General features: G+C 41.4%; 1 protein-coding gene across 3 annotated transcripts; it reads right to left on the bottom strand.

The window, feature by feature from the left end:
* Positions 1-1,441: 1,441 nt before the first annotated feature.
* On the bottom strand, positions 1,442-25,718 carry LOC104611132 (uncharacterized). 3 transcript variants are annotated; one of them, XM_088898404.1, is made up of 7 exons: positions 25,582-25,647; positions 25,005-25,166; positions 9,049-9,214; positions 8,686-8,784; positions 2,189-2,259; positions 2,028-2,093; positions 1,442-1,944 (listed from the first exon to the last, which is right to left on the bottom strand). In XM_088898404.1, exons 3-7 carry the CDS (start codon positions 9,134-9,136, stop codon positions 1,663-1,665), a joined length of 606 nt encoding a protein of 201 aa, XP_088754530.1. In that variant the 5' UTR covers positions 9,137-9,214; positions 25,005-25,166; positions 25,582-25,647; the 3' UTR covers positions 1,442-1,662. The 3 variants fall into 3 exon arrangements, with proteins under 3 accessions (XP_088754530.1, XP_010276365.1, XP_088754529.1); XM_010278063.3 differs by lacking the exon at positions 25,005-25,166 and having other exon boundaries at positions 25,582-25,718; XM_088898403.1 differs by lacking the exon at positions 25,005-25,166 and having other exon boundaries at positions 9,049-9,211; positions 25,582-25,681.
* Between the last annotated feature and the right edge of the window lie 1,275 nt (positions 25,719-26,993).

Here is a 26,993-nt window from a genome sequence, read left to right as displayed (position 1 = left end):
AATCAGGTATATGGATTTTGATTGATCAAAACTCTTCCCATACCATATCTATTCCACATCATAAACTTTCCCCCAAACTAATCCCTTATGTTATCCTTCCTTATCCGGAAATGTGACTGGGACCCGTTCGTAAAATGCCTGAGTAACGAGCGGTAATGATGATAATTTGACCCATCTTGGGTCGATAATAAAACAATGAACCAAAACGAAAATATGGACCTGAACCATCACTTGCCAGATGGCCCACATCCCATTTTCAGACAAGTGGGATCCACCAGTCAATAAGCCTCACAATGAAGAACTAATGGCTTTTCTGCACTTCCAAGTGCCAATTCAACATGTGCACTTCTCCTGTAAATAATCTGGATCTGGATCCCCCGAATTTTGACGAAAACCCACCTGGTATTTAGAGGGGTAAATTGGTCAACCGGTGTTTATTTTGATACATTTAGTTGCAAATTCTTTTTTTTTTAAATAAAATTCTCAGTTTTCCTTCTCAATCAACACAACATGAGTTCGGCTGTGCTACTGGAGAGACAATATCGGAAATATTAACCAATCAGGTGGTATTAATAAAAAAATAAAATGGGTTTCGATATGAAAGCTGTTGGGGATATTTTTGAAATGAAAAACCCCGAAGTCACCTTTTTTGCTCATTTTAAATTTTTAAGAGATCACAAGACCATTTTCCAAAAGGAAAATACAAACAGTTCATAACTTCGTATCACAAGATCAATTATAATTAATTGCAAACAAGGGGTGTTCTTATAATATGAAAACCATAGGATAAGGGGTGTTCTTTTAATATGCAAATCATAGGATAGATTTTAGTAAATACATGAACCATCAAACTGCTCAATAAATTGGATTCATTGGCCAAGTAATTGTGCTGCACATTCCATAGCTAAACATGTTTTACAAATCTCACAAGTCGTCACAACAGGATGTTTGATTTTGTGGACGTTCATTCAATAAACACTGCCACATAAGCATCACTTCGGCAGTTCTTTCATACGAGAATGGCAAAAGTAGACTTTAGTTTTTACGCATATTTATCGTTTAAAGAAGAAATTTTTTAAAACTTCCATAAACAGTTAGACATTTTTTCACTGTTACACTGATGTGGTGACTAGTGGCGCCTATTTGTCACAAGCGGTTATAATTATTACATTTCTTGGTTTTACAAGCAAATAAAGTACAAACGCTGAATAAAAGAATGAAAAAACGGAACCAAACACATACTTGGTCTTTAACCCCTTCCTTTTTAAACTCTTATCATTCATTCTGATTGTAATTCTGACCATTTTTAAAGTGAATGAATAGGATTTGTTTGGCACACTGCCAACACCCTTTTATGAGAGAGAGAGAGGTCTTACTTTCTTGCATCACCATTCACCAATCATAAACCTTACACGCATATCCTCCATTCCTTGCATCACCATTCGCCAATCATAAACTCATCCATTGAGTAAGCAATTGAAAACAACGGAGGAAAGCCTCGTACAAAACTATATATAACGAGTAATAACACAGCAAAAAGTTTCGTCAAATGGGAATGCCATAGCATCTCGCCTTCTCCTTTTAAATATTCCTTCCCAGTTGCTTTGTATATGGTTTCTCATTTCTGCCTCAAATGTCATGAGCATTTCCTACCACAATGCCTCACTTCAGCTCAATAATCTTGGGCCGCTTTTTTGGCTGATCACTACCTAGAGAATCAGCCCCATCCAAATTTGGATTTTGAGAGTTGCTCGAGTATATGTTATCCTCATCATCGTTGTGGTTACCGTCAGTAGAAGGATCACTGCTATCATCTGAACCTGATTCAGATTCACTACTGCTAGCAGCTAAGTTGCATATCGACTGAGAACCACCAGCCATTGCACATTCAGCAGCTGCCACTGCTTCTGGAGTTTGAAGATCAGCAACGCCAAGCATCAAATCCTGTTCAGATGATGACACCATGACAGTCCATATAAATTAATGAACCAGTGAGGCTATCAAGCACTCAAAAAAAAATCATTTACCATTTCAATGTATTGAGGTTCGTTCCCCGTGAGCACTTCAATATCATAGTTCGTACAGGATTTCTCCTGAAACTCAAGTAATATTTACACATGATCAGAAACTAGAGTGGAGGGATGTAATTCAGATGGGGATACTCTCCTATTATAAAATCTGTGTCTACCTGTACATCAAGCTGCAGCCTTCTATTAGCTTCAGCCATAACTCCTAAGAAATCCTTCACTTTTCCAAACACTGGGGAAAAAAAGAAAGGCATGTTATTACTTTGAACGGATTGCCATCACTTCCTTAAGAAAGTGGGAACACCATTATAGCATTGTAAGATCTAATATTAAGCACAATATCACTGGAGAGCAAAATCTATAATACTTAATTTAGGGGATGTTTTCCAGCATGAATCTTTTTTTTTTCTTTTTTTTCTTTTTTTTCCTTTTGGCTTCTAGAAACACCACAAAAAAAACGAAAAATGTTTTATTGGATGCATGTTTTCATAAAACTAAGTGGAACATTGTTAGTTTGATTTAAAAAAAAAAAAACTTCTTTTGAGAACTTTTTTTGGAAAAGGAGAAAAGAATTGAATTACTATAGCTGAACAGAAATTACAATCTAAAGTAGAGATGATTGCAGCCGGGATTTGTGTTCCATATGATCCTTCCATTCTTGCTTAATCCACTCAGTGCCACCCTAAAAACACCTTCTCCAAAGAGGCAAAGATGCTGGAGAACACCTTTTGACCCCCTCAGAGCCCAAAAATTTAGCCCACATAGAATATGAGAAGCAGCAGTTGATGAAAAGATGATAATGCGAACTCCTCAGCTGGATTACACAAGACACATTGAACAGAATCCAAATGACACCCTTTTCTTCTGAGACTGGTTCTGGTTAGACACTTACCTAACACAGACAACCACATCATGAATGCCACCGGTTAAAAGGCTGTTTTATGCCAGTGTTTATAAAACCACTCCCAAATAGAGTTAGCAAAAGGATAAGAGATAAAGAGGAGAAGAGCAGTCTCACCATTCAGCTTACATAAGGAGCACCAGTTTGGGGACAAGCACCACTTGGGTCTTTTTCTCTGAAGCAAGTCACAAGTGTTGATGGAACCATGGAATACTTCCCAACAGAACGCACCGACTTTTGGAGGAATGGGCCGAGACCAAACCTCCTTAACAGGGAAAGGAGAGGAGGAAGTGGCAACAAGAGAGTTCAAGAAGGATTTGCAAGAAAAAAAACCTGATTGATTGAGGGCCCAGATTCTAGAATCTGAAACACTATCCCCCAAAACTACTGAATTCAACAAGTTAACCAAGGTAGAGACACTAGAGATTTCAGATTCTCTTAGATTTCTAATAAAACCCAAATTCCAACTCAAGTTTGAAAAGGAAGAAGAAGAGCTGATAAAATCACTAATAGGTTTACCCTTGAGTCTGGAGAGAGCAAAGAGGAAAGGGAAGACCTCTGACAAGGGGGAGTCCCCAATCCAGATGTCCTCCCAGAATCTGATTTTCTGACCCAAAGCCAAATCATACCTTATATGGGGAAGAAACGAAGGAAGAATGTCGTGAATGGCCTTCCAGGGTGCAGCCAAGGTAGCTCTCTGCAGGCAGCCACATCCCAACCGTTACCTGATTGCCCATAGATACTTGAAATAACTCTAGTCCACAATTTCTCGTTTTCTCTATGGAACCTCTAGAGCTACTTACTCAACAGAGCCATTCTTCAATTTTACATTTCCGGTTCTCAAACCCCCTTCTCCTTTCAATTGCTTCACCTTCTCCCACCTAATCAGATGATCTTTTTTTCCTTTCCCCAGGCTCCCACAAAAAGTCCCTCGTTATTTTCTCAATTCTTCTTATCACAGCTTGAGGCATTCTAAAGATCGACATGTAGTAGACTGGAAGATTTGCCAAGGTGGATTTGATCAAAGTGATTCTCCCTCCCAAAGAGATATGATTCCTCTTCCAACTTGCCAATCTTTTTTCACACCTTTCAAGTTCTGGGTTCCAAAACTGACCGATCAAGGGTTTCCACCAAGGGGCAATCCCAGATAACACAAAGGCAATCTCTAGTCTCACACCCCAACAATGCAGCCAAATCTCTCAACTCACTCTCTTCCAAATTGATGCCAACCACTAGACTCTTTGACCAGTTAATTCTCAAGTTGGAAATCCTTTCAAACAAATTCACAACTAATTTTAGGTTTTCCACATCTTCACTGCTCTCCCCTTCACAGAAAATCAAGGTATCATCTGCAAATTACAATGTGAAACCAAAACTTATCTCTCCCAACTGACCAGCCTTTGATCAATTGCATAGAGTTAGCCTTTGAAATCAGTTTACTCAATACCTCAGCTACCAAAGTAAAAAGAAAGGGAGAGAGTGGGTCTCCTTGTCTAAGGCCTCTAGTCCCTTCAATGAAATCAACTGTAGTGCCATTCACTAAAACAGAATAATCACTTGTTTGTAGGCATCCTTTGATCCATCTACACCATAAGTCCCCAAAGCCACACCTTCTCATTATAGTGATCAAAAAATCCCAGTCCACAAGATCATATGCTTTTTCCAGGTCCAACTTGATTGCCACTCATTTCATCTTTAACCTTTTTTGAGCCTCCACACACTCATTTGCAATTAGAATTTGATCAATAATTTGTCTATCTTGGACAAAGGCCCCTTGGTATTGGAAAATGAGAGAGGGGAGCACCTTTTTAAGCCTCAGAGAAAGGACCTTAGCAATTACCTTATAAATATTGGTCACTAAACTTATAGGTCTGAAGTATCCTAGCTGAGTGGCATCTTACTTCTTTGGGATCAAAGCTAAGAAAGTTGAGTTCAACCCTGGACTTCTTACTCCCCTTCTATGGAATTCCCTGAACACCTTCATCAAGTCATTCTTAATGATCTCCTAGCAATCTTGATAGAATGCCATAGTGAAACCATCAAGCCCAGGAGCCTTAGATCTGTCCATAGATAAAATGGCTTCCATAACTTCACTTTCCTCAAACCTCTTCTACAAAACAAAGTTTCCACTTGATTTTCTTCCAAGCCCCCCCCCCCCAATTCCAAACTTCCCAAACCCCATCTCTCAATGATTGGCCTACCAAATATTGATCTGAAATGATCAGCAAAGGTTTTAGCAATTTCTTCTTGATTTGTAATCTCAATCCCCTCCACTACTAAAGAAGAGATTGAGTTCTTCCTTTTTCTGCCATTTGCTAAAGCATGAAAGAACTTAGTATTTCCATTACCTTCTTTAATCCATCTCTCTCCTGATTTTTGCTTCCAACTAATCTCCTCTCTCAACAAGGTATCCTCTAAATCCTTTTTCAGGGTCCATCTTCTTTCTCTATCTTGACCTTCTAACATACCTTGGAGCTCTTTCCTATCAATCTCCTCAATTTTTTCTCTTACAGTCTTCCAAACTTCACCCTGTTCCATTCTTTAATTTCCCCTTACAATCTTTGCAACTTTTTCAAAAGCTTTTGCCCTTCCCATATAATTTGTGGCACTTGGGGATCCCACCATTCCTTCACCTTTGTCTTAAAATCCGGATGGGTAAGCCACATGTTCTCAAACCTAAACGGAGAAGGGCCTCCTTCAATGGTTTTTTGAAACAAACAGATTGGCCAATGATCTGATGTGACTCTGGGTAATGACTTTCCCCTCAAATGCTCCCAATGTTCTTCCCAATCTGGAGACATTAGAAACTTATCCAATCTTCTCATTCTCCTAACTCTCCTTGGATAATTGATTCTGGAACGTCAAACCATGTGACTGGGAAGTCAAATTATTTTCAATCATGTCATCTTCTCTCTGGGAGGGATAAAGTGAGACTAGTTGATGGCTCATTCTCCACCATTGCTGGCCAAGGAACCATTTCCCTTCCCTTTGCCTTACTTTTGATGTTTTGCATGTTGCAAAATTACCTATCAGTTTGTTTTCTATTAGTAATATCACCTAGGGGTGAGCATAATTCAGTTAAAACCGAAAAACTGAACCAAAATTTCGGTTTCAATCTAATTGGTTCGGTTTATTCAATTTTCGATCGGGTTCGGTTTTGAAATTCGGTTATTAGATATTTCAGTTTCAGTCCTCATAGTTAATAAATTGGTTAACCAAAAAAACTGATTTATTTTTAATATTATATATTTTTATAATTTATAAATATATAAATTGCGAACCTTACAGTCCCTCCCTGTTGCATATCAGAATATATCATGTTTGCCAAGTTTCCAAAATAAGTAAGACTCAAAAGGCAAGTAAAATAAGCCATCTCATATACTCTATTAGTGTTAGTGTGAGCTATGGAGTGTGGAATACGAATAGCCGAACGAATAGGCTAGGGCGTTGGGATGTTGACTGCAAACTGCTATCCTCTCTCTACACTACAGGCTGAGGCTACAACTCTACTGAGTACTGCATGCATTCCTTTTTCGTAAAAGACTAGTACTCTACCGGCGTTTTGGACTCTTGGGTGGGTCTTGGCTTCTTCGGTTCTTCCTCTCCTAGTCTCCTCCCATTTTGAGTCAAGAAGACTCAAAACTCAAAAGGCTTTCAAGTTTCAATTGTAGTCTCTCAGAGATACAATCAAACAAAGACCCTGTTGAGTTATTGGGCCGATGTTAAGATATTAGGCCCAGCTTTGTTTTATTTTTATTTACTTTATTTAGTTAGGAAGTTATTGGGCCTTAGACCCATCAGTTTATGTTAGTTTAAGTTATGTTTTTCCATATACTTACTAGTAGCCGACCTACTGAGGATATTCTTGTATTTGTACATTCTTTTTATAAAGCATATAAATCAAAGGAAGGGGACGACCAGAACTTATTTTCTTTTTGGCTATCTCTCATTCTCTTCTACTTCTTCTCTTTCTTTCTAGCTGAAAACTTTCAGCATCTTCTTCTACTTGGTATCAAAGCAAACCGAAGGTTACTTGAACTGCTCCATCATGCAGCCCTAGATCGGCCGACTGCAGGGTGAGGTGAGAGGCTGATCAAAGACCTCAGGTAAGCCCAGCTTTTGGAATTTTTTGGTGGATCTGCATTGCCTTGTAGCTGGTCTAGGGTTTTTCACCAAAATCAAGAACTGGAGAAAGGGAGAGAGTCTTGTTTTTGTAGGACTCTTCATTTTTGACCTATGAAGTGAAGCCCTAGTTTTTTAGGGTTCCTTGAAATTTTCTAAAGGGGGCGGTTCAAGTCCCACCTGTTTTGTAGGCCTCTGGAGGGAGCGCTGCTTCTTCTCTCTCTTCTCCTGCTCCCGCGAAAAGGGAATCTTGGGAGGGAGGAGCTTCTAGGGTACCAGAAGGGTGTTTGTTGTGCTTGAAGGAGATAAATACCTATTATTTCATCTCAAAGTGATTTTCTAACCCTCTTTTGGGAATAATGAGGGCCACAGAGTTGAAAACAAACCGGAGAGTGAGATGGGACAAGGGGAAGAGGTGTTGGAGACTTTTTTGGGGCTGGGACCATCACTACAGTTAAGTTAGATGGTACAAACTATTTAGAATGGTCACAATCTGCAAAGATGGCTATTGGTGCTCATGGGAAGTTGGGGTATGTCACTGGTGAGCTAGCTTAACTTTCTTCTATCTGCAACATGTAACTTAGCTAATTGAGACCACTCCATGAAATTGAACACACTCAACTTCTTTGTAATTGCAATGTTTTAAAATCCAGACTGGTGGCTGACCAGGTTTTCTTCCCAAGAAGAAGTGGCAACAGCAGATGAGAAAGAAGAATCTCATAATAACTTATTCAATAAAAGATAACTATAGTTTCACCCATTAAGGTGAATAACCTATTCATTAAAAGACAAAGCAATAATCGGCTACTTCATCTGTTATTAAACAACCCCAAAGTCAGTTGAATTGATGGAAAACAGAGAATTGACTTCATGAAAGAAAAACCATCGTTGTAAATACATTGTAGTCTAGTTGGTTAGAATCTATCAAAAAAAAAGAAAGAAAAACCATTGTTAATTCTTATTAAACCTGAATGAAAATTTTTAGATAGAAAAACAAACCAGACAGCCTGACCACCTATATAATGTGTGTGCAAGTATATACTCACTTTGTGAGATAGCCATCCATATGACACCCATAAAAGCCTACATAAGAAACTAAGGAAATCTTTATGCTAGGCTGAATTTATTTATTTATTTATTTTTGCTTTAGTTTCCATGAAGATGAAGACTTTGTAATTTCCTGTGACGTACTTTGGCATGTCCAGAGTTTCATCTATTGGAAGCTGCAGTGGTTTTCTGGGGGGGAGTACAACGAAGATGAGACGTTATGTTCATTTTGTTGGGTTGTTTTCATGGTTTGGGGTGCTTTTATTTTCTTCTCTTGGGTCAATTCTTGTCACCTTTCTTGTAATTCTCAGTTTTCTTTTAATAAAAATTTTATTTTACTTACAGAAGAAATCTTAATGCTATATCAAAGTTTGCATAGCTTATATGATTCTCTTGCTTTTACAAGTAAAAGTTCAGCAACCTGTGAGAAGGCCTATGCTTAGAGTAGTAGTTTTACTCAGAAGTACAGAAAAGTAGAACATAAGGACCTCATGCTTATCAAATGCAGGACCACAATTAATACACTTGTACACCTAAAAGAAACAAAAGTGAAAAATCCATACACTGGCAGTAGCAATCAAAGCTTACTTTGACTTTTAGGAACTGGAGCCGTCACAAGCTTCTCGCTGGTGTGTGGTTTATTGAATTTTGACAGTGAATTCTTTTTGCAAACAAGAAGTGTAGCTTCTGCAAAATCCAATCAAATACATATCAACAATTCAACTTTACTAAAGGGAAAAATAGTGAAGTCAGTGACTGGTCAAGGAAAAACAAAATGGCCACTAATTCCTTGATAAATAATCCATCACAAATAACAGCCGACAAAAAATGGAAATTTATGAAAAATTATGTAAAAGAGAAACAGAATCAACTTGCATTGGTAAATGAAGGCAAAGAAGGTGATCACTGGCCTAAAAACTTAAAATCAGAAACCAGAGATGAGAAAGACACCTAAGGAGGAAGATTTGTTTTGCTCCAACTCTAAAAGATCTTTGCTGTTAGGCCCCATTTTATCCTTTAGCATCCCAGGCTGCTCCATCTGCAACTTATTGAATTTTGTTGCTCAATCGTTTGGCAATCAATTATGTTTCTTTGTTCCTAACTGCAATCCTTGCTGCTGCAATAACCAAAAACAGAAAACTTCATTATTAATCTTGTTTCCAAGACTTGATAAATTATACTAGACTAGGAAATGGTAATGTTGCTTTCAACATCAGCAACTACTTGTTAGAATTCAGAAATTCCTGAAGCACTCCTTTATTACTTAGCAATGGTGTTCCAACTGGATTAAATTAAGAAATAGGCATCCGTGAAGTGTATTGCAGTATAGCAACTCATGAAATGAAAATACTGTAACAGGCCTCCTCATTCTTCATTTATGTGCACTGTTCTTGGAGTTGAAGCCTAATTCTAAGTGTGGATCATAGTTGTCAAGGCGACTAGGCAAGACTAGGCGACCATGGGGCGCCCAGGCGCCTAGGCGATGGAATCTGACCTAAACTATTTTATAAGTTTAGGAACTAGGAAGGGAGTAGGTTCAGGTGTTAAAAATAATAAGTGCAGGAAGAAGAAGAAGGAGGAGGAGGAGGAGGAGGGAGGAGAATAGGGGCGGAGCCCCTGTTTTTCGAAAAAAAAAGCACTGAATCTGGGCTGGAAGAAGAAGAGAGGAGAATAGGGGCGGAGCCCCTGTTTTTTCAAAAAAAAAAAAAAAAAGGCATTGAATCTGAGCTGGAAGGAGGAGAAAGAGGAGTATAGGGGCGGAGCCCCTGTTTTTTCGAAGAAAAAAAGAACTGAAGCTGGGCTGGAAGAGAAGAAGCCCCTGTTTTTTCGGGAAATAAAAAGAGCACTGAAGCTGGATTTAGGCGCCCGCCTTGTGCTTAGCCGCCTGCCTAGTCACCTAGGCGCCCGCCTAAGTCTCTGGGTGGTTGCCTAGTATACAAAACTATAGGTGTTTGGGCGAGGCGACACTGTAAAACCGCCTAGTCGCCTTGACAACTATGGTGTGGATGCATATTTTTTGCTGGTTTGTGCAAGTACAACCTAAACTAAGCTAACATCCAACAAAAGAGATGATCCATCATCAACCATACACTTTCTTTGAGCACTCTCTTGGAGGATAATGATACGTGCATGCATGCACTAGGCGGCAATAGCAGCAGGAGACTCGTTCAAAGTAGTTTGCAGCAGGAGACTCGGTCACAGTAGTTTGCAGCAGGAGACTCGGTCACAGTAGTTTAGTTAAAGTATTTTGGATAAGCCTTAGCCATTTCTGTTTCAGTAGAAAAGTCTTCATTTCTGTTTTAGTAGATAAGTCATTTCTGTTTTTTGTTGATAAGCTCCTAAGATCATGGGGCGGTAGTTCCTATCTTAATTCCTAGTTTGTAGCACAATAAGGCTATAAATATAGCCTGAAGAAAGGAATAAATTCATTAGCCTTCCTACAATCGGATTCCCTCTCTCTCTTCTCCTTATCCTACTCTGAATCTCTCTCTACCCTTCCTGAGAACTTAAGCATATCAGTTGGTATCAGAGCCGGTTCCGACCATGGACACTCGCGGCAAAACCAATGCGGAATTCCGCAATGAGGTCAACGAGACCTTAGCCCGGCATGAGTCAAGCTTCGACCAGGTGAACATTGTCTTACAAGCAGTGTTAACCGAACTCCAAGCCTTCCGAGCCTCACGAACCACTCCCGAGACCAACCCTTTCGCTCATGAAGAGGCCTCACACCCACATACTTCCCGTTCCAGCTCTGTCCATGATCACCCTCATCAGCACGTCAAATTGTCATTCCCGAAATTTAATGGGGATGACCCAAGCGGCTGGATTTACAAGGCAGAGCAATATTTTGATTTCCAAAATATTGTACCAGACCAACAAGTGCAACTAGCTTCCTTCCATTTGGAAGGCATCGCCTTGCAATGGCACCGGTGGCTGACAAAACATCGCGGACCCCTTACATGGGAAGAATTCTCCAAGGCTGTGCTACAACGATTTGGTCCAACCGACTATGAGGATCCGTCGGAAGCTTTAACTCGCCTCAAGCAAACTACAACGGTGGCAGCTTACCAAGAAGCCTACCCGAGAGTTTTCTCATTGGCTGTTTTATTGCAGGACTTCGCGATGACATTCGTATAGACATGAAGATTAAGCAGCCGAGAACCTTGATAGACACGATCGGAGTTGCTCGACTAATTGAGGAGCGGAACCAACTACAACGGAAATCGAACCAGCAAGTTCGATCCCAACCAGCCGTAGTATCCCAGAGGGGGTCACCTAACCCAATGGCAGGTGTGCTCAGGCCTCCACCAACCCAGCGCACGAACCAGGTTCCCAGCGCTCCACCAGCAACATTCCGGCGACTCACCAACCAGGAGGCGCGAGAACGTCGCGAGAAGGGATTATGTTACTACTGTGATGAGAGGTTCACCGCTGGCCACCGTTGCGAACGACCACAATTATTCATGATCGAGGATCCCGTACAGGCGGACACGGAGAATGACGAGCCAGAGGCAGAGAACCAAGAAGCGATTCCTGAGATCTCCTTCCATGCAATTGCAGGAGCTGAGCACCCGCAAACCATACGCGTTCTAGGTAAGCTGAAAAACAAGAACGTGACGGTGCCTATTGATGGCGGCAGCACCCACAACTTCATTGATCAAGCCATAGTCTCTAAGTTCGGGTTACCAGTGAACCGAGACAAAAAAATCCAAGTTATGGTCGCCAACCGGGAAAAGATAGAATGTGTGGGGCAGTGCCGGGCTCTCACTCTCACCATCCAAGGGCATCCCATTACTGCTGACTACTACGTTCTCCCAGTTGCGGCATGCCAGCTGGTATTAGGAGTACAATGGCTAGAAACTCTTGGACCCATCGAGATGGATTACAAACAGCTGACCTTGGCGTTTAAGAAGGGAGGAGTCTCTTGCACCTTCCAGGGAGTGGGACGAGCCAACATCAAAGCCTTGACCGACAAGGAGTGCAATGGATTACAAGGTACGGGGTTCCTTTTCCAAATAGTTCCTTCAAACTGCATTAGCCAACCTAGTTGCTATCCACCTGAGATGGACCACATTCTAACCGAGTTTTCTCATGTATTTGAGCCGCCCACCAACCTGCCTCCTAAACGACCACATGACCATCAAATTCCGCTCCTTCCCGACAAGGGACCAGTTAGTGTGAGGCCATATCGGTACCCATATTACCAGAAGACGGAAATAGAAGAAATGGTGAAGGAGCTTCTGCAGTCGGGATTGATAAGGCCAAGCAACAGCCCATTTTCATCACCGGTTTTGTTAGTGAAGAAGGCTGATGGAGCTTGGCGATTTTGCATGGATTACCGAGCACTGAACGACATCACGGTTAAAAACAAGTACCCCATTCCTGTGATTGATGAACTATTAGATGAGCTCCACGGGACCAAATTCTACTCCAAACTAGATCTACGGTCTGGGTACCATCAGATTCGGGTGCAAGAAGAAGACATTCTGAAAACAGCCTTTCGGACGCATGAAGGGCATTACGAGTTCTTAGTGATGCCGTTTGGCTTGGCGAATGCACCAGAAACCTTTCAAAGCCTCATGAACGACCTCTTCCGTCCATACCTCCGGAAATTTATTTTGGTCTTCTTCGACGACATTTTGGTTTATTCGAAATCATGGGAAGATCATATATCTCATTTGCGAATTGTTCTAAAAATATTGTCCTCTAACCAATTATTTGCAAAAATGTCAAAATGTCGATTTGGTGTTTCGCAGGTCGAGTACTTGGGTCATATAATTTCGGAGCAAGGCATGTCGGTTGATCCAACCAAAATACAAGTTGTTATCGAATGGCCTACACCGACATCGGCAAAGGGGGTCCGTGGCTTTCTCGGTTTAGCAGGTTACTACCGGAAGTTCATCCGTAACTTCGGAAGCATAGTAGCTCCCTTGACCCAACTATTGACCAAGGGGGGATTTCAATAGAACGAGACAGCAGAGCTGGCCTTCCAGCAGTTGAAGAAAGCACTCACTTCACCACCAATCCTGTCTTCCGGATTTTTCCCAACGATTCGTGATTGAATGCGATGCGAGTGGAACTGGGATTGGTGCAATCCTTACCCAGCAAAACCAACCGGTGGCCTATTTTAGTGAAGCACTGAAGGGTTCGGCCTTGGCACTATCCACTTATGAGAAGGAGATGTTAGCTATTGTCAAAGCCATTAAGAAATGGCGCCCATATCTGCTTGGGAAACCTTTTACAGTCCGCACCGACCAAAAAAGTCTTAAGTATTTACTCGAGCAACGGATAACTACACCAGCACAAACGCGGTGGTTGCCAAAGATACTTGGTTATGACTACGAGATCGAGTATAAGAAAGGGGTTGAAAATCAAGGTGCGGATTCCTTGTCGCGTATGGCCGAATTTCAATTTCTGTCCATCTCTATACCACATGCAGATTGGTGGCCGACGCTACAAAAAGAGGTTGAACAAGACACATTTTATGAAGAATTGATGAAGAAGCGACCCTCCCACAAGTTGCTTCAACGAGATGGAGTGTGGTTCAAGGGGGACAAAATTTATTTGAGCCCCGCCTCCACCTTGATTTCAAAGGTAATGGCGGACCGCCACTCATCCCCAGTAGGACACTTTGGGTTTCATAAAACTCCCTCTCATATCAAGCACAGTTTCCTTTGGCCTAACATGTGTCGGGCGGTGAAGGAATTCTTGCAGCAGTGACGTGTGTCAACGCTTCAAAACAGATTGCATGAGGCCAACGGGGTTGCTTCAGCCGCTACCGATTCCCACTCAAATGTGGACAGATATCTCGATGGACTTTATCGAAGGGTTACCTCCTTCCAATGGGTATACGGTTATCATGGTAATTGTGGATCGGTTGACCAAATATGCCCACTTTATCCCCTTAAAACAGCCATTCACCGCCACGACAGTCGCTAAGGCATTTGTCGCCAACGTTGTCCGCCTACACAAAATTCCGACATCCATTGTTAGAGACCACGACAAGGTGTTTATCAGCTCATTTTGGCAAACACTTTTCCAAATGCATGGGACGAAGTTGTGTATGAGCTCAAGTTACCACCCCCAAACCGACGGGCAAACCAAAGTTGTTAACCGAACGTTGGAGCAATACTTACGATGCTTAGCAGGTGACTAGTTGCGGAAATGGTTAGAGTGGATTCCTTGGGCAGAGTACAGCTACAACACATCCACTCACTCTTCCACCAAGATGACACCCTTCGAAGCAGTCTACGGTATCCCACCCCCAAGTCTGCTGACCTATGTACCAGGCACTGCTCGAGTAGGGGCAGTTGATGAATACCTACGTGACCGGGACATCATCCTACGCGAGTTGCAACACAACCTTCAGGTAGCTCGAAATTGGATGAAATGTCAAGCAGACCAACACCGATGTGAAGCTTCATTCGTCGAAGGCGATTATGTGTATGTGAAGTTGCAGCCTTACCGGCAGACTTCTGTGGCGTTTCGGCGTTCTATGAAGCTCGCCCCACGGTACTTTGGGCCATACCCAATCATTGAGAAGATCGGTTCGGTGGCCTATCAATTAGCCTTGCCTCCTGGCTCTCAAATCCATAATGTGTTCCATGTCAGTTTACTACGGAAGCATTTGGGACCAATCACCTCAACTTCCACCCAACTACCCCCAATCTCGAATACTTCGGCCATCCTTCCACAACCGGAAGCTATCTTAGATCGCCGTATTATTTGCAAGGGCAAATACCGTCCAAAATCTGAAAATTTGGTCAAATGGGTAGGGGCACCAGCCGAGGACGCAACCTGGGAAAATGAATGGCGCTTCACCAAATCATATCCTGACTTCCTTGTGGACAAGGAACCTTCAGGGGGGGAGGAAATGATACGTGCATGCATGCACTAGGCGGCAATAGCAGCAGGAGACTCGGTCAAAGTAGTTTGCAGCAGGAGACTCGATCACAGTAGTTTAGTTAAAGTATTTTGGATAAGCCTTAGCCATTTCTGTTTCAGTAGATAAGTCTTCATTTCTGTTTTAGTAGATAAGTCATTTCTGTTTTTTGTTGATAAGCTCCTAAGATCATGGGGCGGTAGTTCCTATCTTAATTCCTAGTTTGTAGCACAATAAGGCTATAAATATAGCCTGAAGAAAGGAATAAAATCATTAGCCTTACTACAATCGGATTCCCTCTCTCTCTTCTCCTTATCCTACTCTGAATCTCTCTCTCCCCTTCCTGAGAACTTAAGCATATCAAATAAATTGCTGCAATGGTATGGGAGACACTTCCATGTATTTAATAATTAATTTAAAGGATAACAACATCACAACATTGTAGGCCCTCATATCACTTCTTGATATATTCAAGCCCTCATGATGTATTCAACAACTTATTTAAGCTACATAACTTTTGAAGGAGAACAAAAATTTTGTGAACAGTGTACCAACGATTTAAAGGATAACAAACATTACAACATTATAAGCCATCATATCACTTCTTGGTGGATACAAGCCTTCATATAATATACAATGTAATGAAATTTGTTAGATGTTGGCACCACTGAAGTCGGACCATCCCCAATCAGCCTACTTCTAAGAACAATTTTTTACTCCATTTGTACACAATACGTGCAGCAAGCTTAGACTTAGGCATCCTCTGAGATCTAATTTCAACAAACCATGAATCTCATAACATCTAAGGAGGACTTGATGCCAGAGTACAAAAAGTAATAAACAACAGAATACCAAAAAACTGAGAAAACATTAAGGCTTAAGCAGAAAAATATCACAAGAAGGAAAATTTGTTAGTTCCCCATCTTCCTTCTATAATTAGTACAACATTTTATAAGCATTAATATCAGGGCCTAAACTTGTAACTCTTTTTTTACCAAATCAAGATACCCTGACCAGAGTAGGTATCTGCCAGACAGCCACCACCAAAATGCTCCCAACACTGTCCAAACAGCCCACTGCAGCCACACATTGGGAACATCTGCCTTGTCATTCATGGGGAGATGTTCCTGATGTGTGACCAAATTGGTTCGTTGGGACAATGTTGGAGCGTTTGTGGGGAGCAGATCTGAACTCCCCTGACCATTATTTATTGCTTAATGGCTCACTCAACATGAAAGAGAAAGTCGTTCCATGAGAAACACCATAAAATAAACACGTCAGTGCTCCCCTGTGCTGATCTGTGAAACATCTGAGAAAAATATTATGAAATCTTGTGTTCTTGCATGGTTCGCAGTTTGGAGAGATTCCAACACTCTAGAGATAGTATCCTTTTTTCTTAGATCAATTATAGTTTACTTCATTAGATAGAAAAAATATTTAAAAATTATACAATCATAGGTCAGAGAGCATGGAAGAACCATCTCCCTCCCATACATTTTTATAAACTTCTTACTACTGTGCCCATAAAAATGTTCCCAACCCACTCCCTATCTAGCTAATCCATCAGCCATTTCATTTACAGATCTTTTCACACAATGAACCTGCAGCTGCATATTCCTTGCCAGTCACTTAAATTTTTTGATCTCATTTCTGTATCTCCATGGAACTGCATCATTGCTACATGGCCAACTAGTTATCATAGGTCAGAGAGCATGGAAGAACCATCTCCCTCCCATACATTTTTATAAACTTCTTACTACTGTGCCCATAAAAATGTTCCCAACCCACTCCCTATCTAGCTAATCCATCAGCCATTTCATTTACAGATCTTTTCACACAATGAACCTGCAGCTGCATATTCCTTGCCAGTCACTTAAATTTTTTGATCTCATTTCTGTATCTCCATGGAACTGCATCATTGCTACATGGCCAACTAGTTATCACCTTGAATCCCCTTCAATAATTAGCTTTTCCAATTGCACCTCATTTGACATTAGTGTAAAAAAACTTGTCACTGCTTATTCTAGTAAGGCTTATCCAGTTATCCCACTAGAAAATAGAAGGGAAGGGGTTATGAAATAACACACCAACTAGAAACAAACATCAGGAGAAGCAAAAAAGATAAAATACCAGGAATTGTATATTCAAAATCCAAGGATTCCAACGTCTGCTGCCACATACAAAGTAGACCAAAATCTAGACCTCAAAGAAAATCAATGAACACTCAAAATTCAAAATTCAATGATTCCAACATCTGCTGCCGCATACAAAGTAGACCAAAACCTAGACCTGAAAGAAGATCGATGAACATCCAAAATTTATAATGAACTAAAATCCAGCCTATGATCATATTCCCCATGTCTATGCATAACCATTCAGTCTTTCTTCTTTCCTTTAAAGATTCTTCTATTTCTGTCTTCATAGATGCTCACGAACGGGAAAAGGATGCATTTGCAAACCCTTTTACCACTTATCCTTCATTCACATAACTAACCTATAAATTAATCCAGTAAACAGCCCTATATTTTCCCTGGTACCAGACAAGGAATCCACCTTTTTCTTTACAGTGCATATAATAGGACCATAGTTGTCAAGGCGGGCACCTAGGCAACAAGGTGCCCATTGAGACTCGGCTCACCTAATTGCCAAGCAGTTTTGTACTTTCTATTATAAAATGCCTTATTTTTTGGCACTATAATTATAAAATAGACATTATTGAACCCTCAAAGACTTCAAAACCTGAACCAATAAGTAAGGAAAGAACTTAAAATTCTGTCTAAGGGTTCAGCCCCTGTATTTTTTGAATTTTCTTTTCCTTCTCTTTTTCTTCTCATGAATATGTTGATTCTCTATAGGTCTGTACACAGGTCGGGTCGGTTCGATTGCATACAATTTTGCCAACCAAACCAAATATATCGGGTTGATTGTTACATCAACCGAAACCGACCGAAATAGAACAAGAACTGAAATATAATATGATGTCTCGGTTTGTCGGTTTGATCAGTTTATACCGAACCAAGTAACTGTTTACCTTAGTCTTGATTTGATTTGGGCCCACAACCCAAGGAAATTGATCTGTTCAGACTTCAAATGTCTTCTTTAGAGTAAATAACTAAATATTTTATTCTATTTTTAATAGTTTAGACAATGAGTAGAGAGTACAGCCTATACACCCCTAAAAAACCTAATATTATTGCTTTATAATTAATTATTGTTTAATTATTAATTGCTATCTCTCTCTCTCAAAACAATATACTATTATTATTATTATCATTTTTAAAAGTAAATCAAGAATAAATATGAGATATAAGAGAAAACAACTAATAGGTTAGAATTTTGATAGAGAGAATAATTATGCCTAGGGACTAGGGGTCAAGTCGCTTCTCACTTTCACATTATACAATGTGTAGGGGCCATGCCTAAGGGTCAGGCCTGCACTTGCCTCTTGCGAATTGGGAAATGGGAATTGAGACATGGGAATGGTTAAGCTAAGGTCACATGCATTATTAACATATACTCGGTTCGATTCGATTTTACTTCAGTTTACAAATTTATAAACTGCAACCGAACCACTCAGTCGGATTTTTCTTATTTCTAAACCAAAACCGACCAGCTTATTTGAGAACCAACCACATCGGTTCAAGTTGGATTGGTTTGGGTCAGTTTGGTCGATTTTTACACTAGTGTGAACAGCCCTAATTTTCTAGATTTACATGAACTTTATACTTTTCTTATGAAAATTATGAATAACTATTAAGGAAATATGGTTATGGTACCTAGGGAACTACCCTAGGACCTATGTTTTTACATATGGTTATGGTACCTAGGGAACTACCCTAGGACCTATGTTTTTTACATAAAAAATCCATCACCTAAACAACTAGGCGACAAGGCACCCCCTGTCACCTGGCCTCACCTTGGCGCCTTGAAAACTATGAATAGGACCCAAGGTTTCTTGTTCAAAACAGAATAGGAATACAACTCTTGAATTCCACTTAGGATGGGGTGCTCCACCAATATGATCATATTAAGTGGCACTGTCCAAAATAAGGATCTATAAGTTTTACCATGGTACATGGAATGATTACCAAGTATTCAAGTATCTCCATGTTTTGAGCACATCAACCTCTAGAAATCATGGCAGGGGTACACAGCCATAAATACGGGTACATAGATGGTATAAAGATATGGTAAAAATAGAAAAAAAAAGAATGAAAGAAAAAACTGAACTTTGTCTAAAAGTGCAAAATGTCAGTACTCTCTGTTTGACTTCAGCTAAGAGAATCAACATGACATTGGAATTGCCATGCAAAATACCAAGTATTGGCAAGGCTAAGAACCCGGTAGCAATTGACTCCATCATAAAGATGGCAATCTTTCTCAAGAAATGCTTTCAACACATTACAGAGAACAGAATCAGGAAAAAAATAATAGCATCAGAAAATCCTATTGGCGCAACAACGTCTCAATTTTGAATTTGGTTCTTTCCCCATGACCAGAAGGTTCCCATACATTAATGGGAAAGGGAGAAAAATATCCAAACAAAGGAAAGCACACAACATCCCCATCTTTGAGAAACAATCAAAAAGAATCCTCATCTTCTATATGTAGTATTTCAAAGGAACAGGATAAAGAAACGGGCTTCTACTTGTAGAAAACAGGAGGCAAAAAAAAACAAATTATCAAGATCAATATAAACATTTTTTATTGGAAATAGTTACTTGAATTCAATAATAAAAAAAAGATACAAATGTCAAGCACCCCAATGATAAGGGATGCTCACCACAACAAGAAATAGCTCTTATAATGCAGCCCAAATAACTGCCCCATATTTGTCCCCCGTTTGGCTAAAGTGTCAGCCAAACCATTATTATCAATCTCCCTTGCTAAACATCTAACTTTGATGACCTATTTGCAGGTCCAAATCCTTAAGCTGCTTGTTGGCATCCACCATACCACCAAATAGATATAAATAATTTACAACAATAAAACAAACCAAAGCCTTTTTGCAAATAATGAAATTCTACAAAGCTAGGTCGAGTGTTGCAGAAAAGTATTAAAATAAAGCAACCCAACAGCGAGATGCAGCCCCCATTACAGATAAAGAACTACAACTGAGCCAGAAACAGTTCAGACTTATGCACCCCCATTTTTGCAAAATAACCAGCCATCCCATTTGCTGGCCTCCTTTCCCACTGGATATTAACTGTCACGTCTCTAATAACCATTTAATCTCTTCATTGATTCCCCACAATTCCAAATCACAGATTCCAGTTCCTTTAGCCACCCTACTACCAATTTAGAGTCACCTTCAATTAGCAATCTGTCATAGTTTAGGTCTTTAGCAATTTGTAAATTTCAAACCCTGAAAGACTGCTTGGAACTCAGCAAACAACACATCTCCAACTTCCACAGGACCTAAAAAAACAGCAAGAATGTGTCCTTCAGAGTTTTTAAAAACTCTTATACCAGCTGGCCCTAGGTTTCCTACACTGCTACCATTGAAATTTAGCTTGATAAAACCTTCTTCCTGTTAAGGTCCCGCGCGTAGGATCCCGTCATGGATCGGTCCACGGTGTGAAAGCCCTGCTTCCCCTTGCGCCTTCCCTTGCGTGCAGACCCTATTGCGGAAACCCAATGGGTGATTTGTCCAAGAGACCACCCGAACTCTCCTTTGGGGTGATTTGTCCAAGAGACCACCCGAACTCTCCTCACTCTTTTCTTCAATGGAAAACTGAATGCTTTATTTCAATTCGTAGCTCCTCAAATAGGAGATTACAGAAGGAAATTCCTAATTAAACTCAAACTCCAACTTGAACTCAAACTCCTAATTACCTACTCCTAATGGTAACTCACTCTTACTTAAGATAAGATAAAGATAAGATAAGATAAAGATAAGGTAAGCTGGCGGCGAGTTGGCTTGATGTGTCCAGATAAGGGTGGGCCCACCCCTATGAGCTGTCGTGTGGGCCCCGCTCTGCTGCTGCTGTCAGGAGCATGCGCGCGGCTCATGGTGACGTCGCTGCGCGGTGCCGCTACCGTGCAGTGCGTGCGCGCGGCTCATGGTGCCGCTGCTGTGCGGTGTCGGGCGTGTGCGCGGTGCGTGCTGCTGCCTCTGTTGCTGCCGTGTGGTGCGGTGCGCGCTGTCGGGTGGTGCGTGCTGCACGCTGCCGGCGGTGTGTGTTGCGTGCTGCCAGGCGGTGCGCGCTGCGCGTTGCCGGGCGGTGCGTGCTGCTGCCTATGACTGCGCCGCAGTGTCCTGCCGGGTGGTGTGTCCATATCATCACACCCCTCCCGGACTACGAGCTTGTCCTCAAGCTCGAATTCCGGATACATGGCTTGGAACTCCGCCAATGGATCAAACGGCTGCACACTATCTCTCAGTCCACCAACAGCATGAACAACTAGGACTGCCCCGTAGCTCAGTGCATAAAGCTGGATTATTTGATGCAGACCCCAGCCCCCTTCTTTAGTTTCCAGCTCCCAGGCGTAACCATAGCTTACAGTGACTACACGCTCTGCTGCACTCAGGCCAGCCGCAAGGACATTGAAGTGTTCCCTACCTCCTGGGTCATATAGTTTGAAGTAGTTTTGTGGAAGATCCACATAACCGAAATCACGTACTGGACCACGACCCCAGTGTGCTATGTTGTGGATCATAAGAATGCACCGGGTATGCTTACAGTAGAGGACCTCAAGAGCGGCCTTACCGAAGAGAACCATGCATTTTAAAATATCCTCTCGACCTTCCCCATATATATTACGAAACATAGGGCTGTCCATGAACACAAAATCCATGCCATCAATATAAGCTTGGAAGAAAGTTACCTCTATATCCTGCCCCTCCACCTTACATCTCTTGCGCACTCCTGTTTCTTGGATTTCTGTATAGTTACCATACTGTGGTGCCGCAACCATAACTTTATGTCCACGCCGAGCCAAGGCCTTCGGTAAAGCCCCAGCAATATCGCCAAGCCCACCTGTCTTCGTCAAAGGAGCGCATCCTGCAGGTTCTACTATAATGTTCGTGACATTTTCCCCAGCCAAAGGAGGAGACTTTACAGTTTCATCCTCCGTGCGCTGATCCTTGGAAATAACTGCGGCTATAGGGGCAGCGATTTGTTGGTCGCTGCATGCCTCTGCCCAGTCCGAACGGCGTCTGTTGGTGTTGGCGATTCCCTCCGAACCCATTTCTTTGTTGGAGAGGAATGCTTCCAGCAGGCGTCGCATCTCCCAGACGTCTTCCCTGACTTCACGAACCTCCATGCTGGTTTTTGCAAGTTGGTGTTCCAGTTCGTGGACCTTGGAAGATAGTTGTTCCATATCGCCCATGACGTTTGGCTCTGATACCAATTTGTTAAGGTCCCGCGCGTAGGATCCCGTCACGGGTCAGTCCATGGTGTGAAAGCCCTACTTCCCCTTGCACCTTCCCTTGCATGCAGACCCTATTGCGGAAACTCAATGGGTGATTTGTCCAAGAGACCACCCGAACTCTCCTCACTCTTTTCTTCACTGGAAAACTGAATGCTTTATTTCAATTCGTAGGTCCTTAAATAGGAGATTACAGAAGGAAATTCCTAATTAAACTCAAACTCCAACTTGAACTCAAACTCCTAATTACCTACTCCTAATGGTAACTCACTCTTACTTAAGATAAGATAAAGATAAGATAAGATAAAGATAAGGTAAGTTGGCGGCGAGTTGGCTTGACGTGTCCAGATAAGGGTGGGCCCACCCCTATGAACTGTCGTGTGGGCCCCGCTCTGTTGCTGCTGTCAGGAGCGTGTGCGCGGCTCATGGTGTCGCTGCCGCGCAGTGTGTGTGCGCGGCTCATGGTGCCGCTGCCGTGCGGTGCTGGGCGTGTGCGCGGTGCGTGCTGTCGTGCGGTGCGCGCTGCTGCTGTCGTGTGGTGCGGTGCGCGCTGTCGGGCGGTGCATGCTGCGTGCTGCCAGGCGGTGTGCGTTGCGCGTTGCCGGGCGGTGAGTGCTGCTGTGCGCGTTGCCGGGCGGTGCGTGCTACTAGGCGGCCCGCTGTGCGTGCTGCTGCCTATGACTGCGCCGCAGTGTCCTGTCGGGTGGTGTGTCCATAACACTTCCAAAGGTTTCCAAGCTGCAACTGGTCTGCCCCTCACATTAGAACTTCTTGCCACAGCTTCCCAATTCCTCCAAAAATCATCACAGGGGAATTCCGAGAATAGGGCTAGAGATTTAGCCCAATATATAACCCTATTTACTATGCATTCCAACACAACCTCCTCACTCTCTCCTTATCATTGAAAATTCTGCTAACTCTCTCTTCCCATATCATCCAAATCATAACAGCCCGAACACATCTTCACATGACTTTACCACTCCTCCTCGGCCAACTGAAGATCATTGGGTCAAAAAGGTTTCCAATCTTTAGGGGCACACTCTACTTATTACCAAAAAGACGAAAAATCTTTTCCCAAATACCTACAACAAAGGGGCAGGAGATTAGAAGGCGGTAACAACTATCTCCATTTGCTTTGCAAATGGTACACCAATTTGGGGAGATACACAAATAAGGTCTTCTTTTTTGAAAAGCAACTAAAGTATTAATTTTTCCATGAAAGACTTCCAAACACAAAGCCCCAACCTTGGGAAGAATGGGTTTAGACCAAATTTCTTTCACAGGACAAGGTTGAGGGTTGGGGGTTGAACATAAAGAAGAGAAGAAAGAGGCGCAGGAAAACACTCCCTTGGGATGAGGAGTCCAAATACAACCATATGGCAAAGAAAAGTCCAGAAAAAACAGAATCAAGAACTTGTAGAAGTGAGGCTGCCTTATCAAACTTATAGTCTCTCAGATCTCTCCTTAGGCCCAAATTCCAACTGAAATTGACCAACAAGGAATAGGACACAAAACGACATATCGGTTCCTTTTTTAACAAAGAAAGGGAGTACAAGGAAGGAAGGAGATCTTTAAGGGAAAAGTTGCCAATCCAAAGATCCTCCCAAAAAAGAACCTTATCTCCAAAACAAACATCATTCCTAATAAGGCCTAGAAACTGAGGAAGCACTCCATGAATGGACTTCCAAGGAGAAGCCATAGTAGCCCTTGAAGATACCCCAACATCTCAAAGCCTAAAATTATGAGCAACAATTAACCAATTATATGCAAAAAAAGGTTGGAAAAAATGACCATTTATCTTTTTTCTTAAAAACTAAGGTTCACTTATATGGATCCACCACATGGAAATCTTTCTTGTTAGATGGTGCTCCCATAGTTGGGGAAGTTTTTGCATGGCTAGTGGCTGGTATTAAGAAATAGGACAATATCATATCAAATTTTCTAGTCATTATCTAGTCAGCTTTTGCATCAAGAATTTGACAGCCTAAAGACCATTTGCTTAAGGTGTGTCTTCCCGCGCGAAGATAAGTTGGAAAAAACAAAAAAAAAAAAACAAAAAGCTCCATTTGGAGCAATGGAGCTTCCCAAAGATAGCCCAAAACGGGCTTCGCACATCTTTTTGGCGCAATGTCTTTTAGCAGCTAGATCTCTTGCGAACCAAACAGAAAAAGACCACAACTCAGTCTGCCAGGCTTCTAAATAGCAGACAGACTGTGTGGAAAGACACACCAAATGGGGCCTAAACAATTTGGGCTTAAACCAAATTCAGGAATTTTTTCTATGCATGCTTCTCCATTGCTTAGTATGATGGTTAAATCTCTAGATGACAAGCATCAGATAACAGATTAAAGTCTGAGAGCCTCCAGCACATGAGAAAACGTCATATGTTACGTCCATTACCAGTCCAGCCCTCCCAACACCAGAGAAGGTCAGGACCGGCATTGATAATTGAATTCTTTTTATAGTTATCTCAAAGCTAAGGTGATCCAGGGATTGGACCAGGCATATTCTTGGCTGACCATTCATAAGGAATTCAGGGAAGTTAGAGAGATACCAGCATAAATTTATCTTACCATAAAAAAATGCTTGAAAATCAAATCAACTAACAAAAATTTACAAAAACAAAAAATTATATTCGTATTTCGTATCTAACCTAATATAGTTCAGTGACTCAAGCTTTTTGACTCAGTTTAGAAAGCCTTGCAGGGAGTCAACTCAATGACTAACCACGCTCATAAGCATGGCATTATTGGTTGGCCACCGGCTAGTTCAATTGGCCCTTAGTCCCATGGTTTCCCGAAACACTTTCACTTCCCTGGCAACCGAAGCAAAACTGACTCGGTTAGAACTTAGGTTAAACTTCCAGAATATTACAATCATGTCAGAAAATAACAATGAAAAAGAAGCTCTCGACTATTTCTTTCTTCTGCACCCCTTGCTCAATGCTCTAATCTCGTTCTTTTTGAAATCCTTCTCAGTCGTCCGGTATGTAACACCTCAGCAATTTTGGATTGTATGTACGAAAGGTAGGACCCATATTTTTTCAGTGCTTCCAGTTTAGTTTCTTATTCTTACTCTTAGGTTGTGGTTTGAAATCTTTCAAATACAATAACACAACACAGCAGAAACTCCAAATTTAGAAGACCAGAGCATAGTGCATTGAGAACGGATCGTTTACCATGTGGATAAATGAATTAAAAAGAGGAAATGAAAAAACATTGCTTCGTTACCTGTAGCTGTGTTAGTTGGCCGGTCTGCTACGCCGGTGGTGAACAAGAATAGGTACGCGTTGGTATTTGGTTGGAACGGCGATGGGGTGAGAGCCACTGAAAGGGAGAAGGGTGTAAGGGTGATGCTTTTATCTATGGCTGTCAACGGGTCGGGTGTGGGTCGGAACCGGCTGGAAGCGAAACTGACGCAACATTAAATGTTGAGGACCCGGGCCGGACCGGGTCCGATATGGTCTGCAATTTTGGACCCCGATCCCTAACCAATCGGTTCTCATGACAATCAGGTCTGTCGGGTCAGACCCGATTATAATAAACAAAAAAAATTGTTAATATATATTAAATATATATATATATAATTTATTTAATATATTAATCATTATATATATCGGGTCATATCTGAACCGGTTCAGGACTATGTAGAACCAATTCCGAATTGATAGTAATCGGGACCCTATATCAGGACTCGAAACCGACCTGTCAGTTCCAGCTCCCGATATCAGAACCGGCCCAATCGGTTTGGGCCCGTCGGGCCGGGCTTGACCCATTGATAGACCTATTACTACTTTATCGGATGTTTTTAGTTAAGTTGAGGCTTAGTTTCAAGGAGTAGAAATACAAAGACAAGCATAGAGTGTTAACAGTCGAAAAATTGACAATCAATCACAACAAATAAATAATAATCTAGGGCTGCAAGTGTGATGGTCTGAATCTGATCCAAACAAACTGCAAACCTGCAAGAATTTTTGCAAAATCTTCATTCTCCTTCTCGGTGCGCTCCAACAAGTCTTCCAATGTAAAAAAAAAAAAAACTAATTTTCTATTAATTACATCATAATAAATCCTAATACATTTTTTTCTAAAAAGAAAATTAATATTTACAGACCAATAATCAAATAAATAATTTCCTGGGTGCGCATATCTTGGCGTTAATAAAGAATTTGATCTCCATCACACAACAGCCCAAGAACCAAAGAAAATACAATAGAACAATTCTAAAATTATATTAGAATATAATAAAATTAATTTCAAATCAAATTGCCCAAAACCTAAGAATCGATTTCTCAAAGAACTGCAAACTGCACAAATCAACCATAACAGTTCAGCCGATTTCAGTCTTGTTTTAGATCTGATTTATTTCGGTTCAAGATTAAACCTTTGGCTTTGATACCACTGAAGGAAGGTGAAATCCATCATATGGATGTCCAAACCATGCCAGATGGTCGGGCGAAATTTCAAAAATTTCTTGCAGCCTTTCGAGAATTGTATTCCTAGTTTTAGAAAAAAAAATGGCATTTTTCAATGATCGTTCTTGCACCAAAACCGGACCAGATCTGAAACCAAAAGGAAGTGAGAAGTATACCTGATACAAATTCCACAAATGTAGCTCCCAAAGTGGTAGTTCACGCCCAAAC

The sequence above is a fragment of the Nelumbo nucifera genome, chromosome 2 (assembly GCF_055504915.1).
Source record: "Nelumbo nucifera cultivar China Antique chromosome 2, China Antique-T2T, whole genome shotgun sequence".
In the NCBI taxonomy this organism is placed as follows: domain Eukaryota; kingdom Viridiplantae; phylum Streptophyta; class Magnoliopsida; order Proteales; family Nelumbonaceae; genus Nelumbo; species Nelumbo nucifera.
The sequence above is the reverse complement of the archived record's forward strand: the minus strand, read 5'-3'. Positions and strand labels throughout refer to the sequence as shown.